We start from the raw sequence: 16,977 nt of genomic DNA on the forward strand, positions 1-16,977 counted from the left end.
ACCAACATAGAGCACTCTGCTCAATACCAGCTGCCAACTAGTCAATGAGCTATTGATCACTACCTATTGAGCCTGGCAATCTAGCCAGCTTTCTGTTCACATGGTTGATTCATCCAATCCATGCTTGTTTTACTTGCTGGCAAGAATACTGTGGGATACTGTATCAAAAATTTTTGCTAATGTCCAGGTATATTATATGCACTATTATATATGGATAGATACAATATATGTATAGTTGTAGATATATTGCAGACTTTCTCAGAAAAGCAGGTATTTCTAATACTATTCTAAGTTTTAGAACTGTATTGCATAATCTTTTTTCAATGGCTGCATTGGTTGATATAAAGAATTTCTCTCTTACAGGGAAAAGCCAGCAACAGGTTATTCATGATGACAACAGCAAGCGAAGGACTTTGTTGCAGGATAACAGCTGGATAAAGACAAGACCTGAGGAGAGGTAAGGGAAGAATTAATTTCATTTTAGGCAGTAAAGATTATATGTAGCATATTTTCCTTGAATGCATGTTAACTTACTCTTCTGTTTTTTTTAAATGTATTCTATTATCCAATTTTTGCAACAGTAATCCAAGTGAGTTTGCATTCATTTCATTGTCAAAACTCCATTGCCTCAACCCTGAGTGGTGTGCTACGTGCATCTATATCACAAGCTGTCAACAGCCTCAACTTCCATGTTACCTCAGTGGGAATTTGGGGTGCACAGCATCTTGCCAGATGTGCTCAGCACCTCACAGGGTGGGCTGTAGATGACATTCCCATATGATTTGATTATTGGTGTACCTGATTTTCCATGTCTGAAAAAAATTCAATCACTCACTGTTTGACAGATTCACTTAAGGAATAATTGCACCAGGACCAATACTTTAACACAGAGGTGCTCTGTTATTATGATTAGCATTGCAATAAGGCCTAGAAGCCCCAACAAGTGCAGCTCTCAATTGTTCTAGGCATTGTACAAATGCATAGTCCCTGTTCCAAACAGCTTACAATCAAGAGCTGCTGTTGGTGGAGTTACAATGGTTTGAAAGTGCTGTGAGATTTGAGTCAGGATATAAATCTTTGTCAAGAACTTGGTCTTTAAATAATTTGATTTTCACCAAATATCTGACTTTTGATTTTATTTTATTTTTGCAGCAATAATGAAAACTATGGCAGAGTTGTGCTTAACCAATACAAATCTCAAGATAGCTTACACAGGTATAGCTGAATGTCTATACATCTTTCAAGTGGTATTGCCAGAGACAAAGGAAAATAAACACACTAAAATTCAGTTTATGCAAAGAACTTGTTTTGTTTAGTTCAAACCTGTCTCATTTCCTTTGTCATTAATTACTAACATCCTATCAACTTCAATAGCAAGTGGAAAAGGCCTTTAGCTCTGAGTAGCTTTGCTTTATATCTGAGTACTGTGTAATGTCGTAAATAAAAATTTGCATATTGTTTTCATTTTGATCAAATGATTAAAATGTTAAAATACATTTGTAAATGTATTTAAAATAAAACGCCATTTTTGCAAACAAATGAAAATTTTAAAAATAATTTGTTTTTGATTACACATCTGACTAATTTTTCTTTATAACAGTAACTTGAATGAAAAAGAAGATAAGAAAATTTTACTTGTCCGATACAGATCTGATACTGCTTTAGACAGGTAACATATTCCTATATTCAATATTTTGTCATATTCATGCAAATAATGTTTTGTGTCTCCTTTTGCCTGTAAAAAGGAAAAGTATTAACAAGTAAAATGGTGTGAGTTGCATATTAGCTTTGCATTTATGCCATTGTAGTCTGAGTAATTTGTTTTTTGAAACTGCTGTACGTGGTTTTCCCCTACCCCTGCTCTAAGCTCTTTTGTCTTGAGGAGGAACATACTGGTGTCATAGTTCTGTGTCCAGAAAACATTCTGATAGGACAGTATTGCAATTTGTGCATGAGTTTATGTTGATGTTTAGACTTGTATGCACATTTAAAAGGAATTTCCTATTTTTATTATTCTCTGTCTATAGCACTGGATAGCTTCTCCTATAAAAAGGGATGTCCTAAAACTGTAAATTTAACTCCTTACTCCTATGTAATTTAGTGAACAATTGGGTTCTTTCTTTATAAGATAAATATATACAATACATCTGCCAGCAAATACAATTGCCATGTAAGTTGATTAGCAATGGATCAGCCTCAAAATACTCAGAGTAAGGAAGCCTCACCAAAGTTTCTCATTCCTTCCAAGTCACTATGCTTCCCTCCCACATAGGTTATACACCCCTCCTTTATTTATGAGAAATGGAAAGGGGCATTTATTTTACTCAGATTGCTTCTCCCTTCATATTGAGAACTAATTACATATGTGAGGAAGCGTATCGGAGGGGTAGCCGTGTTAGTCTGGATCTGTAACAGCAACAAAGAGAGGTAGAAGACATGCCTTAAAATCAGCTAGTCATCATGATGGACTTTATGCTGTTACTTCTTGGTACAAAATATTACTAACCCAGGGTTGTGATTTCATTCCTTGAGGGAGCATTTAGGGATCTGGGGCAACTAGATGTCAGGGAGGGTGCTTGGTCCTGCCAAGAGGGCAGGGGGCTGGACTAAATGATCTACCAAGGTCCCTTCCAGCTCTTTGAGATGTGCCTGTGTATCTTCACCCAACAGAACAGCAGGCCAGGAGCATCTTAAAGACTAACAAAATAATGAATTAATTACTGACACCAAAACTGGTACAGTGAAGAACAAATACTAACAATTGCCTTCTATGATATTTGAGTCATGAAAATAGTGATGGAAGTAAATAAAAAGAGTGCTCCATTATTGCCATGACAGCCTGAGACATTGGATGCTAACACTAGGGAAATAAAAGTTGTAGATTTGGATTTTTCTGGAACGTCCTCTATAAAAAAGCAGAATGAAGGACAAGTGTGTAAGTTTCACAGTGAATAACAGCTAGTTGAAAATTAAGACATGTTCATTCCTGTCACTTCTGTAATGTTAAGAAGCTTAGTGAGACTTCTAGTGGTCTGCTGAATAACTGCTGGTTACAGTCACCAACAGCCTGGGGCATGAGAAGCCTGAACTACAGTAAAACCATGTTATCAGGCACTTGGATAACTAGCACACTGGGTTAACTAGCTCATCAGGCTGGGGCTGGCTTCCATGGGTCTGACTGCCTGGCTGGGGACAGCTGCTGAACTGGCAGAGTGGGGCCAGCTGTCTGGCAGTTCTGGCAGGATGGGATGGCTGCCAGCTGCTGGGCCAGGACCAGCAGCAGTGGGGCTGGCTGCTTAGCTGGGAATGGTGGAGTAGACAGTCTGAATAACCAGCATATTTTATTGTCTGGCATTCCTCCTTTCCCCAGGTATGTGCTGTACTTACACATCTAATTTTAAGAGTTAAAAACAAAAAAACTCTAGAGAGCACACTGCACACCCTGCACAAAATTGGGCCCTAAAACGGCTACGCAAGAATTTCTGTTGAGAACAATTGGAGCCCCACATGTGCATCTGAGGGCAGAATATATAATTCCTTGTTTGTTAGTGACACCTGTTTCGTAGTTCTGTGATTTAACATGGCTAATTATTGTTCTGTTTTTATTGCATTGGATAGGCACCCTTTTATTAAAAAAAGAAAAAATAACTGCACTTCTATTCATTTTTGTATTTAAAAAATGGCTCTTAACTGACAACCATTTTGCAGAAACAATGTGGCTACATCTACACTAGAATTCCTCTTTTGAAAGAGGCATGTGATTGAGGGAAATAAAAAATGCAAATGAGTCACAGATTTACACATCTAGTATATAATTTGCATATTCTTCTTTCAAAAGAAGAAAAGCCATGCAGATGTGGCTCTTTCAAAAGTAATCCCCGTCTTCGAAAGAACCCTTCTTCCTATTTTTTTTTTTTCGGAGGAAGAGTTCTTTCGAAGATGGGGATTATTTTTGAAAGCACTGCGTCTACACTGCTTTTTTTCTTTTGAAAGAAGAATATGCAAATGAGGTGTCAGATAAGTATATCTGCACCTCATTTGCATTTTTGATTTCCCTCATGTGGGTCCCTCTTTCGAAAGAGGAATCCTAGTGTAGACACAGTCTGTGGGTGTGGTAATATCTTTTATTGGATCAACTTCCATTGGTGAAAAAAAAGATTTAATGGGCCACAGAGCTCTCCTTTTGGTATTTTTTATTTCAGAACTCTTCAACTGTTTTCAGTTATTTAAGCCAAACATTTAAAATAAACAGTTTGATCATTCTGATTAAATTTAATCTTTGTGTAAAACTCCTGCTCTACACATGGAAAGATGGTAGAACTTGATGTTACCAGTTTTACTAGAATATTTTGATTCTCAGACTTCTGTGAAAAATTAAAAATACTATCTTACACTAATAGTGAATTCACTAAGAGTTTGGAAAAATTTTAGGCAATTACTATGGATTCTACAAAAGACATGAAAAGTCATGTGCTTGATCATTAATGGAAATCTAATGGCTGAATAAAATCAATATTAAGTACAAATAAGGTAACCTCTTTGACTGATGTTACTCATGAATGCCAAAGCTCAGTTCCCTCACTGATTCTGTACCAGAACATCACATTAATTTTTAAAAGCCATCATGAAAGAACATTGTACATTTCATAGGGTGGTGGATGAGAATTTTGATTGGAAATATACAATAATGACTCATCAAAAGCCTTTCTAACATTTTGAATTTTACTAGTACTTACAGTCAGTTTGCAGCAAAAACTTTTATAATTTCTTTGTAACAACCACTGTGGTATTTACAGCATATTTAACCATTCAAAATTTGAACAGTTTATAATCTTTTTTTTTTTTAGAAACAGGCAGTGAAATTATACTGAGTCAGGTACTATGCTATTCTTACTTATCAACATCTTGTGTACTGGCTAACTAATGTAAGGAATGCAGCCTCATCAGGTAACAGTTGATGTTGTCATTTTATTCTTAGTGTGTTTTTAAAGACTAGATTCTTTTCTAAATGAATTGTGAAAATTTACTTTTTTCTAAATTTCTATACAGAATTTCAGATAGAAGAGATGCTGATAAATCAAGTAATTCCTCTGTCTTAGATAACAGGAAAACTAACAGGTACGAGTCTGAGACCTGCTATCCCTGAAAGACATCCTTAAACATTCTTACGACTGTTATTTTGTTAGGGATCCATATATTAAGGAAGAATACAAAGCATAAACAGTGGTGTGTGATACATGAAAGATTTTAGAGCTGGTCAGATTTTATTTTTAAATTTAAGTGAAAGACTTTCTCATCAGAAATTTCAAAACCAAATGAATACTTCAAGAATTTTGCCAGCTGAGTTTCTTTAAAATTGTTTTTTTTAATCTTCTTATGAAAAATGTCAATTTTTTTGAGTAAACCAGACACATTTTCTGTGAAAATGTTCATTTAGTCAAACCAAATTTTTCACTGGCAAACAGTTTTGACATGTTTTAGGTCATTTTTTGAATCAGGGATGACTACACTAAATATATGTTAGAAAAACTGAACAATACTGAAGACCTCCCTTCTAAGTTATGGTAAGCACTTGAGTAATTTAAGTGTCAAGAAGATAAAGAAGGGCAAGGTCCTAAAAGGTTAGTTACTGCAATGGATCAAGGTGGGTTAAAGTTGCAACTAGAGGTAGAGACTCTGGGTTAGGCTGGGGGATGAAGGATTTGGAGTTCAGGCTGCTTTGGTGCTGTGGCAAGGAGAGAGGACTCCCCCGAGCCCTCTGTTCCCACAGCAGCCCTGAGGTGGGGAAGAAAGTCTCTCCCCTTCTCTCCCCAGCCACAGCAGGTCCAGGGATAGGACCATGAGAGAAGCACCTCTTCCAGGTTGCAGCAGCTCTTGGGGTGGTGCGGGGATGAGGCACCTGTCCCCAAGCCCAGCAACTCTGGGGCTGGGTCCATGGGAGAGGGGCCCCTGTATGGCTGCAGCCCTGCATGCTCCAACTTGCTCCTTGCCCACCCCCTCTTCCTCTCTGCTCTCCAGGCCTGTGGGCCTGCATGCCTGCATGCCCCTTGGTAGTATGTTGCACATCTGTGCAATTTAGAAGGAACTTAGGTTTTTGGCTGGAGATAGTTCTGAATACACTGAGGCAGAAATTCAAAAAGTGTGTGTGTGGAACTTTAATGATGCACCGGCTTTGTACTGGCCCTATACATGTTCCCCGATGGATACTGATAACAAGAATTGTGATAGAGTGTACATTGTATTGATGCTTACTAGTTCAAAATTTGAGAAAGTAGGACAATAACTTATGAGAGGCAAATGTCTTATGAGTAAATTTCTGCAGGGCAGAAAGTCAATTGTGTTTATTTCATCATCTATCATCGTTATGATGGCAACTCCCAAAGGGTTGTAGCCTCCTGGTTAACTGAGCACCATCTAGATCTATCTCTAGCTGGGTCCATCAGATGGTCTGGCTGGATCTTCAGTCTGTGGCCATCACTGGTGGCCTCATGATGCCAAAGTTTTTGGTGACCATGTGGTTGCTGACCCTATAGCCACATTTCTCAGTTAATGTGCTTTGTAGTTTGTTGAACTTCCATTCTAATAATAAGTCTGTATCAAAAAGCAGCTGAAACCAAACCAGTGCTGATAAAGGTGGTTCCGGGCTTTGGTTTCAGACAACCTCATTGCTGATTTATGTATGCTATGATACAGCAGATGAAGACAAAGGGAATTGAGAATGTACAGCGTTGCCCTAATAATAGTGTCTGATTGAAAACATACAGTTCAAAATATGAAAAAGATATTTGTAATGTTTTTTGGTGGCTAGAAAGTGATAGTATGGTGACATGGATGGATATAGCGGCCAAGATATTTAAAAGTTGCTAATGGTTTTAGTGCCCAGTTTGAGATACTTTAAAATGGTCTAATTTTTCAAAATACCCTCAAAACTTCAGGATCCTTTTTGGTATCTTAAACTGGGCATCTAAAACTGAGATTCCTGAAATCAGTAATCATGTTTGAAAATCTTAGCCAACATAGGTAGCTATAATTTTATCTACTAGTGCTCTGATAGTAAAAATGCCTTTCCTTAGTTTATTAATTAAAATCATGACGTCACTGCAGAACAACGAGCAAATTCGGTCTCTTTTGTTAACAGACAATCCTGGACTCCGTCTAACACATCAGCAATAACAACCACCACCCCCATCCCCACTACCACATCTCCTGTGAAGCACAAAAGGTATTCAACGTCCCCTTTGCTTTGCTTTCTGAGGATATATACAGTACTGTTGCACATCAGTAATGTGTTAAGATTATATTGAAGCAACATCTTCCTCTAATGAGTTTGGATTTCTTTTTGTAAGAATTTAGCTCCTGAAAATTGTTGTGAGCTGGCTGTTCCTCGGTGGGCCGCTGTGGGGCAGGGACTCTCTTTTTACTGCTCAGTTGTGCTCAGTCTAGCACAATGGGCCCTTATTTTTGATGGGAATCCTTACACACTACTGCAGTACAAATGAACAACAATAGTATTATCTTCTCTAATTGAGAAAAACTATGGTTAGAAACTTTTCTCACTTCAATGTCAATAGCTGGTAAATGGAGAGAATTGGATATGGCATACAGGGTTGACACCTCTATGATACAGAAGACTGGGATGACCAGGATAATCATGACTGGACACCTGGCAATGGGTGCCGAGCACCATTGCAGATTTCCCAGGACAGCTACCTCAAAAAACACACCCCCAGAACAAAACCACGCCTGGGAAAACCTGCACAGGTGCCAACCCTAGTAGAGAACTGAATTAGGAACTCAGAATGGGCTGCAGGTGGATACCCAATTTCTTCCTGGGAGCAGTTCCCAAATTCAGTGCCTTATGGCTTTGCTCCAGTTTTTTCTTCATTCCATATACTAAAATGATCAGTAACTGAATTATTGACATTGAAATTAAAGCGTTGTAGTTATGTTAGAATTAACACCCCAATGAGATTCATGGACAGCAGAGAGTTTACTCCCTTCAGTCATTTTCCTTAGGCTGTCTGCCAAGGTGGGAAGATATCACTGCAATAATTATGGCTGGCTCACAGTCTGGAAGAGTTTTCCTTAGCAATGATGGCTAGAAACTTACTTCGGTTAAAATGAAAACTTAGGTTCTGCAAAATCTGAATATTTTATGGAGCCATGTGAATACATCAACCTGCCTTAATCTGTTTGATGAGCTTGGGTATTTGACTCATCTGATTGTCCCCCATGAGACCTGTTTTATTGGCTAACTTCTTACTCCATTTGAACAGCAACAAAGAAAAGTTTGGACCAAAGATTGTATTTTGTACCATAAGGGTACTAGTGTAATTAAAGCTTTCATTTTATACCAACTTACATTAAATTCCGCTAAAAATGCTCCAAGAGCGTGAAGAGAATAGTGTGCCAAGATGGCAGTTGCTATTAAAGCACTGGAAAACAAGTTTGAAAGGAGAGTAGCCACTTATAAAATGTTATAAACATTTTCTATATCACCTCTGAGATTCCTTTCAAAATACTGTGGAGAGAAATAGAATTAAGCTGCTGTTCATTCACTAAACACTACATACTCATGCTCTGTAATTGAATTTTTTATTAATACATAACAGGCAGTCTTGGATGCCACCACCGGTCTCTGGATATAAGAACCTCACTGTTACTGTGGAAAACAAAGGGTAAGGACTAAGGGTAGTATTTAGGTGTTAATTATTATTATTTTGGGAGGAGATCCCACAAGATGCTGAGGACTCTTAGCTTCCATTGAATCAGCTCTCAATAACAAGGTTTTTGGACACGGAATAAACTCTTGTTTATCTGTTACTTGATCAATGGGAGGAACTCTCAGATAACTGACATAACACTGGCAAACCCTGAACCATGATGCAGCTTCCCTCCCCCACTTTCTTTTTCAGATAGTCCCAGGGTGCTTCGCAAGCTCCCTCCCCTCCCCTCCCCCCACAGCTGAGTGGGTTTTTTGGCAGGGACGTGGCAGGTAGCTCTCTGCTCAGAGCTACCAGGCAAGTCCTGCTGTGCCGTGGCTCCTCCTGCCAGCACTAATGGGGGCGCGCACAGGTCCCTGGTGTCCAGGTAGGGGGTTGCTAGCAGGGCAGCAGTCAGGGGCTCCTCAAGCCGTGTGACAACGTGCAAGCCCAGCCAGCGGTTCCTCACACCACTTGGTGATCTGCGAGTCTTGCCAGGGGTGATCTGCGAGCCCTGCCAGCACTCCTCATGTTGTGAGGTGATCTGAGAGCCCACCAGTGGCTCCCTGTGCTGGGAAGTTATGTGCATACCCCGCAAACAGCTCCTGCTGTGTCCATCAAAAGGTAAGCAGGGCAGCGGATGAGCAGGAGCCAGTGCTGGGACCAGGAGAAACTGAACTTTCTTATTTGGGGGGGGCCACTGACCCTTGCCTCCCCCCAGCTACTCTCGATTAACTGGAATATTTGCATATCCGGTAGCATCCTGGTCGTGGGGTTTCTGGATATGAAAGAGTTTACTGTACTTCAGAAATACCTATGCTAAAATTAGCTGCAATTATGTTACAAGTGAGTGTTTAGGTTTTAGTACTACAGCCGCATGTGCGTTCTCTCTGATGAATGGTGAGACTGCAAGAAAGTGCCTTGTGCTCACAATCGCAATGTTACCTATGATGAACTGTTGGAAATGTGTCTGCTCACCCCCCAGATGTGAGTGTTATCCGTATTCTGCATTACTCATGCTAGTGAGATATTGCTTTGTGATCTCAGTGTTTCTAAGTGAAATTGTAATCACAGAAGTGAAATTATATGAACTGAACTCATGGGTCTGCTTGAGTATAAATGTAAGCAAGTACTTACAGATGCAAAGAATTGGGGTCTAAATGGCAATTGTGTTCTCAGCTCTATGTGTAAAATTCTCCTTGAAGTGTGTGTGGCTGTACAGATGGGGAGAACTTTGCTCAGAAGGTTTGCATAGAAAAAGAAATACAATTTTAAAAAGGGTAGAAACAAAATGGAGGCAGGGATAGCTCAGTGGCTTGAACATTGACCTGCTGAACCCCCCCATTCTGAGTTCAATCTGTGTGGGGGCCATTTAGGCTGTGTCTACACTAGCTTCCCTGCCTCAGAGGGTGCATGTTAAGTAGGGTGTCAGGAGGTTATTAACAAAGTGCTGCAGTGCCTATGTAGCACTTCATTAAGCTAATTTTCCCCCACAGCAACTTCACAGTGCTGACTTGTGTGTTGCTGTGGCTAACCAGCTCGTACTTTTAAGTGCCTGGGCAACTTCAAAGTCCCTGTACTCCTCAAAAGGCACTTTGAAGTACCGGCATGTTAGCTACACACAAGCCAGCACTTTGAAGTTGCCATGGGGAAGAATTAGCTTAAAGGAGTGCTGCATTTGAACCGCAGCACTTCATTAATAATCTCCTGACACCCTACTTACCATGCTCCCTTCGAATTAGGGAGCTAGTGTAGACACAGCCTTAGGGATCTGGGGCCCAAAAAAAAAAACCAAAAAGAAACAGGGATGGTGCTTGGGCCTCCTAAGAGGGTAGGGGACTGGACTTGATGACCTCCTGAGCTTCCCTCCAGTTTTGAGAGATGTGTATTTCCATATTTCAAAAAGTTAGGAGAGGAAAAATTCACAAAAGCAAAAAGACAAGGAATCTAGGATGAATTTCAACAGTTTGGAGAGCTAATTCATCATGATACTTCAGATAGTCTAGTAAAGGTTAGATGTGGATGTACTAGTCAGGAGTATATTGGTGGCTTTCACTCACCCCATTTTCTGAAGCATCATAAGGACTGAATTATTGAAAGCTGACAACCTGAGAGTGGTTCAGTAGAGATAAAGTGGCACTTAACTTCTTTTCAACAGCTACCTGTGGGTAACAAATGAGAGATTACCATACCTCCTCCAAAGCTGTAGTGCGCTAACCACTAATTCACACTGATCCTTAAAAGCATTTCTTCTTAGTGACATAGAGCATGATTTTTGATGGGGAAAGTGGTGAATGAGGAAGGGAGGATGGTGATTAGAAATGTGTTCCTAATCTTAATTTGTAGATAGCCATTTAGATATAGATGCATAAATTAGAGCTGGTGCTTTTTGACACTTTTCATTATGAGACCCTGTTTTTAGCGGATTAAAACTTAGCAAACTTTTGGGCGGAAGCTTCCTATGTCAGATGTCTGCCTCAGACTGAAGAATTAAAACAAAAAACTCTCCGAACTTTAGGGGAAAAATGCTGCCAAACTCATGTTAAAAATTCCCTTACGTACGTTTTTTTTAAGAAGCTCTAGAAAGTCCATGCCTTGAAATTTGGTAGGGGATTGCCCTGGGTCAGGAATAAGCCTTTTCCTGTCACAATCCACTGAAACTTGAATAAATTATATGAAAATATGAATGCTAATATGAACACACGGGCTTCCTGTTAAACTGTTTATAATTGTTTAAATACATTTTACATGTACATAAATAGTGCACTTTTCTGAGGGAAAAAAACTTTGCACATACAAATTATGCATGAATAGTATGTACATAAAATGTGCATGTACACAGCTTAATAAATCTTCAAAAAGTCAAAAATTGTACTTACAAAACTTGAAATGGTATTTTTCATACACCAAAACTTTTATTAAAAAAAGTCAGACAAACCAACACTCCGACTCTCTTGTAAATTGCAGTCTGTACAAATTTGAACTGGTTTTGTTTTGTTTTTACTAAGTTGTTAGGACTTGTGGGGTGGCACTCTGAAAATTGGCCTTTCACTGGGATGCTTTCTACAGTCTTACTGTGGAGGAGCTATATATGTTTCTGTGACGACAAATGTATAGCTTTTTGTGAACAACTGTATTAATTTTACCATTCGCGATCTTCTATTGCACCTCTCAAACCCCTTTCTAGATAATAAATTAGCAAATAATTTTTTTTCCTAAAGAAAAATGCTCAGATACTTTTCATTGCATGTTTTTATACAGGCAGTCCAGCACCCCACCAAATACAACCACCATAACTACAGTTGATACTATACGGTAAGAAGGAGCAGAGTGATTACATTATGATTCAGAAGCTGCTCTTTCCTACAAAAGCTCTTGACCTAATACATTTGTTAGTCTTTTAGTATCACAGAGGTAGCTGTGTTAATCTGTATCTTCAAAAACAGCAAGAAGTCCTGTGGCACCTTATAGACTAACAGATATTTTGGAGCATAAGCTTTCATGGGCAAAGACCTGCTTCCTCAGATGCATGAGTGGGGCTTTTTGTTATTTGTTAGTCTTTTAGGTGCTACAGGACTGCTTGTTATTTGTCATACTGTATAAGTGTGGGTTTTTCCCCCTCTGTCTCAGTACAGTTCCTTTCAAGTATTTAGTTCACTGCACAGATTGCATGAGTTACTCCTCTGCTCCCTCCCCTCACTGGCCAGAAGTGAGAGACATGCACACAAGCCAAGTACTTTTCTCTTGCTCCCTGACAGGGAAGCAAGAATAAGAGCCAGCAAACTTCCAGTATGCATGGCTCCTGCCCCCCCGCACCTCCCCGCCCGTCCGCCTGTTGTCCCTTCTGAAACTGCGCCCTTGCCTGTAACATGGCCGAGAATTGGGAGTCAGAGCATTACTAGCTGTGCACAGCTCAATTGTAGGAGAAAAATCTTCTTTTTCTCTCCCTTGCTTATTGCTATGGTTTCTTGGAAGGCATTCAAGCCAATAAGCAAGTGTTCCATTGCTGGGGGTACAAAGGGTAACATCAGATTTTTGAAATGGCTATTATTGTTATTAAGACAAAGCTGGAGTATAAAAATGAATCTTTCCGTTGGATCTGAAAGTCCTATTATCTTCAAGTGGGGATATACCCAGACATGTTTGGCTTCCAAGAAACCTGTCACTAATTTCCATCTACTCTTATGAACCAAAGAATTGCTCTGAGTTTTTCTGGACTCACTGGCTGTGTCTACATGGCAAGTTGTTTTCAAAATCATTTACGCAACTTGCACTATGCATATTTTGCAAATTATTTCAAAATTCCTTATTTCTAAGCTGGTGCTATCCAAGCTATTCTAGAAATTCTTTTACCCCCTGTATGATCGGAGTCCCAGAACTGGAATACTGTGCTCAAAACTGCAGTGTAATTTTGCACATGGGGAAAGCTATATAGACATAGCCTCTCAGTGCAAGCATGGCATTTCTCTAGCGTCATGTTTCAATTCCATCTTAGTTAAGCACTAACTGAAAGACACTTAAAAGAAATGTGCAATCCATGTTAAGTATCTTATCAGTTCCACTGATAAGCTTTTGACTGTTAATTGAGTGCTGAAATCATTGAGTACTTTTGTGAATTGAAGCATGATTGTGTAAAGTAAAAACAATATGTAAAAATATGGTACTAATGTCATTTTATTTTCAGTATGTTATCTGTAGTGATTTAATTGTGCATCATTCATACATTAAGAAAATAGCCTGCTCTAATAAGGAAGGAAAAGTGAGATAGGCTGCTGTTAGATTTTTAAGTACTTCTGAGGTGTTCCCATGCTGGTATTTGTTACTTCACATCTAAAATGCTTATGGTTCTCTTTCTGCAGAATCACTTCTTCAGAAAATTCTGGAGAGCCAAAGATGTAAGTCTGTGGTGTTTAAAAACATAAACTTGCAAACCTATTAAGTTTGGAAATACAACCCAGTCCTGTGTTTATTGTTGTGTACTTGTTTATAACAGAAGTCACATATCATGTATCAGAGATTTTCCTGATCATGCAGGAGCAAGCGATGAGCACATCCCACCCACTTGGTATGAACTTCATTATCTGTCAATCAGTTTAGAGCATTTCAATACACACAGCTCAACATTTCAAATAAAGAAATAAATAAACATAACAATACAAAAAATCCAACCTTTCTCCCCAGCCTTCAAACTGTTCTCTGATTTTAGTACCACACTTCTTGTCATGTCCACCACTAAGGTCTTCAATGTTGAGCTGAATCTTTGGCGGCAATTAATACAGGGAAGAATAGTAAATGAGGGAATGAGTAAAATAACAGGAGGGGAAATGGTAAATTAAGGTATTATTTAGGGCGAAGTGTTACCCTCACAAATTTCTCATTTCTTCCACACTCAGGGACATACACACCTTTACCCAATCCATAGGGCTCAAGGTGTGACCCTGTTAACTTAAACTCCCACTCTTACCCAATTCCTAGGGCTCAGGGTGTAATTCCCTGTGGGTATGCAGGATCTATGCCACTGAGAAAGCCTTACACAGTAATATTCTTATTCTCTAGTTATTTACAATTGTCAAGAAAGCAGAATACATGCTAAGCACATTTAATTGGGATTATGTGTTCCAATATGCATTATTACCTTGCTTTTATCAACATTAAATTTCATCTGCCATTTTATTGCCCAGTCATCTAGTTTTGTGAGAAGGTTTTGAAGCACCTCGCAATCTGCTTCGGACTTATCTATCTTGAGCAGTTTTGTATCTCCTGCAAAATTTTACCAGCTCACTGTTTGCCGCTTTCTCCAAAACCATGATGACCCTTCTCCAACAAATTATGTTTATCCATGTGTCTGACAATTCTGTTCTTTATTATAATTTCAACTAATTTGCCTTGTACTGAAATTAGATTATCAGCCTATAATTGCCATAAACACCTCTAGTGTTCTTTTCTAAAAACTGGTGTTATATTAGCTCTCCTCCAGCCATTTGGTGCAGAAGACAATAGAAAGACTAGGGTACAACCCAGAGTTAGTATTCTGCAATTTCACATTTGAGTTCTGTTAGAACTCTTAAGTGAATGACATCTTGTCATGATGACTTACTGCTGTACGTCAGTTTTTTCCAAAACCCCTGCTAATGACACTTCCGTCTGGAACAGTGCCTCATATTTGCCACATAAAAAGAAAGACTCTGGCATGAGAATCTCCCTCACATCCTCAGCTGTGAAGACTGATGGTAATGTTTCAGTGATCATACTTAAGTGCTCTGTTATCATTTTGATCATCCAGGCCATGTCTACACTAAGAGAAATCTTGGAAATAGCCATGCTAATGGCCATTTCGAAGAGTGCTAATGAGGTGCTAAAATGCATATAGGTGAATAGGTGCATATAGGGGAATATGAGCTGAAATGCATATCTGTTGATAGGAATAAGGGGATTTTGAAGTTGGCGGGGTCCTTTCAAAAAGGATCCCCACCTGGACTAGCTGCACAGCAGCAAAAAGTGGCAATTTTGATGTGTTGCGACTGGTGGCATGCTAATGAGGTGCTGAATATGGCTATTTCGAAGATTTGTCTTAGTGTAGACATGGCCCCAGTGTTTTATGTGGCATATATGTAATTTTAAAAATCTGCAGAAGGTAGTCATCCTTTCTACAAAAAAATCTAACCCATTGCTATAATATAAACCTAAGAGATACAATGATTGGTACTAGTATAACTTAGGTAAATGGAACGAGATTGATAACTGAGGCATGCTACTCATGCATTAACTATATATTTAATATTGTATTGTAGGACTATCTTATCATCAGAACAAACTACACCTCCGAGATCAAAAAGTGCTGTAGACAATCAAACCAGAACAAGGTATTACAAACAGATATAGTACTGATTGTGACAATGTAACACCGTGCAATAGATTTATTAGACCTCAATATCTAATGGGTTACATGTATGCTTTACAAGAGGAGAAGCAGTATGGACAAAGCGTAAAACTAGAAACCAAAAGCTCCAGGAGGTCTAATCGTGGTTCTGCCATTGATTTTCTGCATGATCTTGGGAAAGTCTTTGATAGGTTTTCTCTGGAGTGTCAGCTGGAGGTGGGATGCCATTGAGCCCCCATCCCACCAGCCTAGACTCTTTTTAACATGGTATTTGGCCCACCTCACGAAAATCTGAACCCACGCCCTGATGGCTGTCTTTTTTTTTTTCTTCAAATGTTTGACTATGGGGGGGACATGTTAAAGGGCAAGAACCTGGATGATAGTAGTTTATACCTGGTTAAGCAGTTCTCTAGGTCATAGGAAGGATTTAGTTAATATCTCCACTCTGCTATGTGAGTAAAAGGGACACATTAATGCTGAGTGTTGTTAGAATTTTAGACAGAAAAATGTAAACACAATTTAATGTGACAAACATAAAAGTGTTTTTTAAGAGTTAATGTGGTAATGTATTTTGAAATACATATAGAAGGATCTTAAGTAATTCTAAAAGTTGTCCAAGAATGTAGGAATGCTGATTATTTAAACTGGGAGGCTTGTCAGAATGGGAACGATATATTTTTCATGTATTCAGTAATTGTAATATATTGCCTTGACTATGCAATTTAGCTATTTGGTTAAAATTGTGATTTTATTACAGTAAAGATACTCTTAGATACGCACTGAGAATAGCTAATAATTTGCTATTGTAAATTTTAAATAGAAAATAAACTTTCAGATTTTAAACTCAGTTTAAATTAGGTCAATTAAATTAATTTGATTAACCAAGTAAAATTATTGGAGATCTGGAGCCACAGCATGTTACCTCAAATTCAACAACAAAATACACAAGGCTGTAGAACAGTACAAAAATCAAGGAAAACACCCCTAAGATGTCTGCCAGTTCCAATTCTCAAAGAAGGGAGCAAAGTTTCAGTGCATCAGTTCTGTCAACAAACCTAGGAGATTTTACAGAATAAAATATACCAGTTCCTGAGCTAGGGATGTCATAGTCATTCTCCACTATAAAGGCTTCTTAAAGTCTTCTTTAATCCCCATTCTCATGTAGCATATATCATTCCTCCTCTACTGGTTCTCATTAACATATCAAGCTTTACATTCTGGTTCCCTGATAGGTGGAGAGCTGTAGGAACAGTATTTGACTAATCTACTATGTTACTATGGTAACCTTGTTCAGTTATTTGTGTCACTATGTAAACTATAAGTAACATGGAAAACAGAGGGCTAAATTTATCTCTTTATCACCGATGATACCAATCCTACAGTTTCATGAACCAA

General features: G+C 38.8%; 1 protein-coding gene across 2 annotated transcripts in view; it reads left to right on the forward strand.

Moving 5' to 3' along the window:
- SCEL (sciellin) overlaps positions 1–16,977 on the forward strand; it is a 67,190-nt gene that overhangs the window by 16,690 nt on the left and 33,523 nt on the right. For both annotated transcript variants that reach the window (XM_074982877.1, XM_074982876.1), the window contains exons 4-12: positions 364–457; positions 1,153–1,215; positions 1,601–1,669; positions 5,050–5,118; positions 7,139–7,222; positions 8,613–8,678; positions 11,964–12,017; positions 13,562–13,597; positions 15,494–15,565. In XM_074982877.1, coding sequence (XP_074838978.1) covers positions 364–457; positions 1,153–1,215; positions 1,601–1,669; positions 5,050–5,118; positions 7,139–7,222; positions 8,613–8,678; positions 11,964–12,017; positions 13,562–13,597; positions 15,494–15,565 — 607 coding nt within the window. The remainder of the gene's footprint in view (positions 1–363; positions 458–1,152; positions 1,216–1,600; positions 1,670–5,049; positions 5,119–7,138; positions 7,223–8,612; positions 8,679–11,963; positions 12,018–13,561; positions 13,598–15,493; positions 15,566–16,977) is intronic.

This window comes from Carettochelys insculpta, chromosome 1, assembly GCF_033958435.1.
Source record: "Carettochelys insculpta isolate YL-2023 chromosome 1, ASM3395843v1, whole genome shotgun sequence".
Classification (NCBI taxonomy): domain Eukaryota; kingdom Metazoa; phylum Chordata; order Testudines; family Carettochelyidae; genus Carettochelys; species Carettochelys insculpta.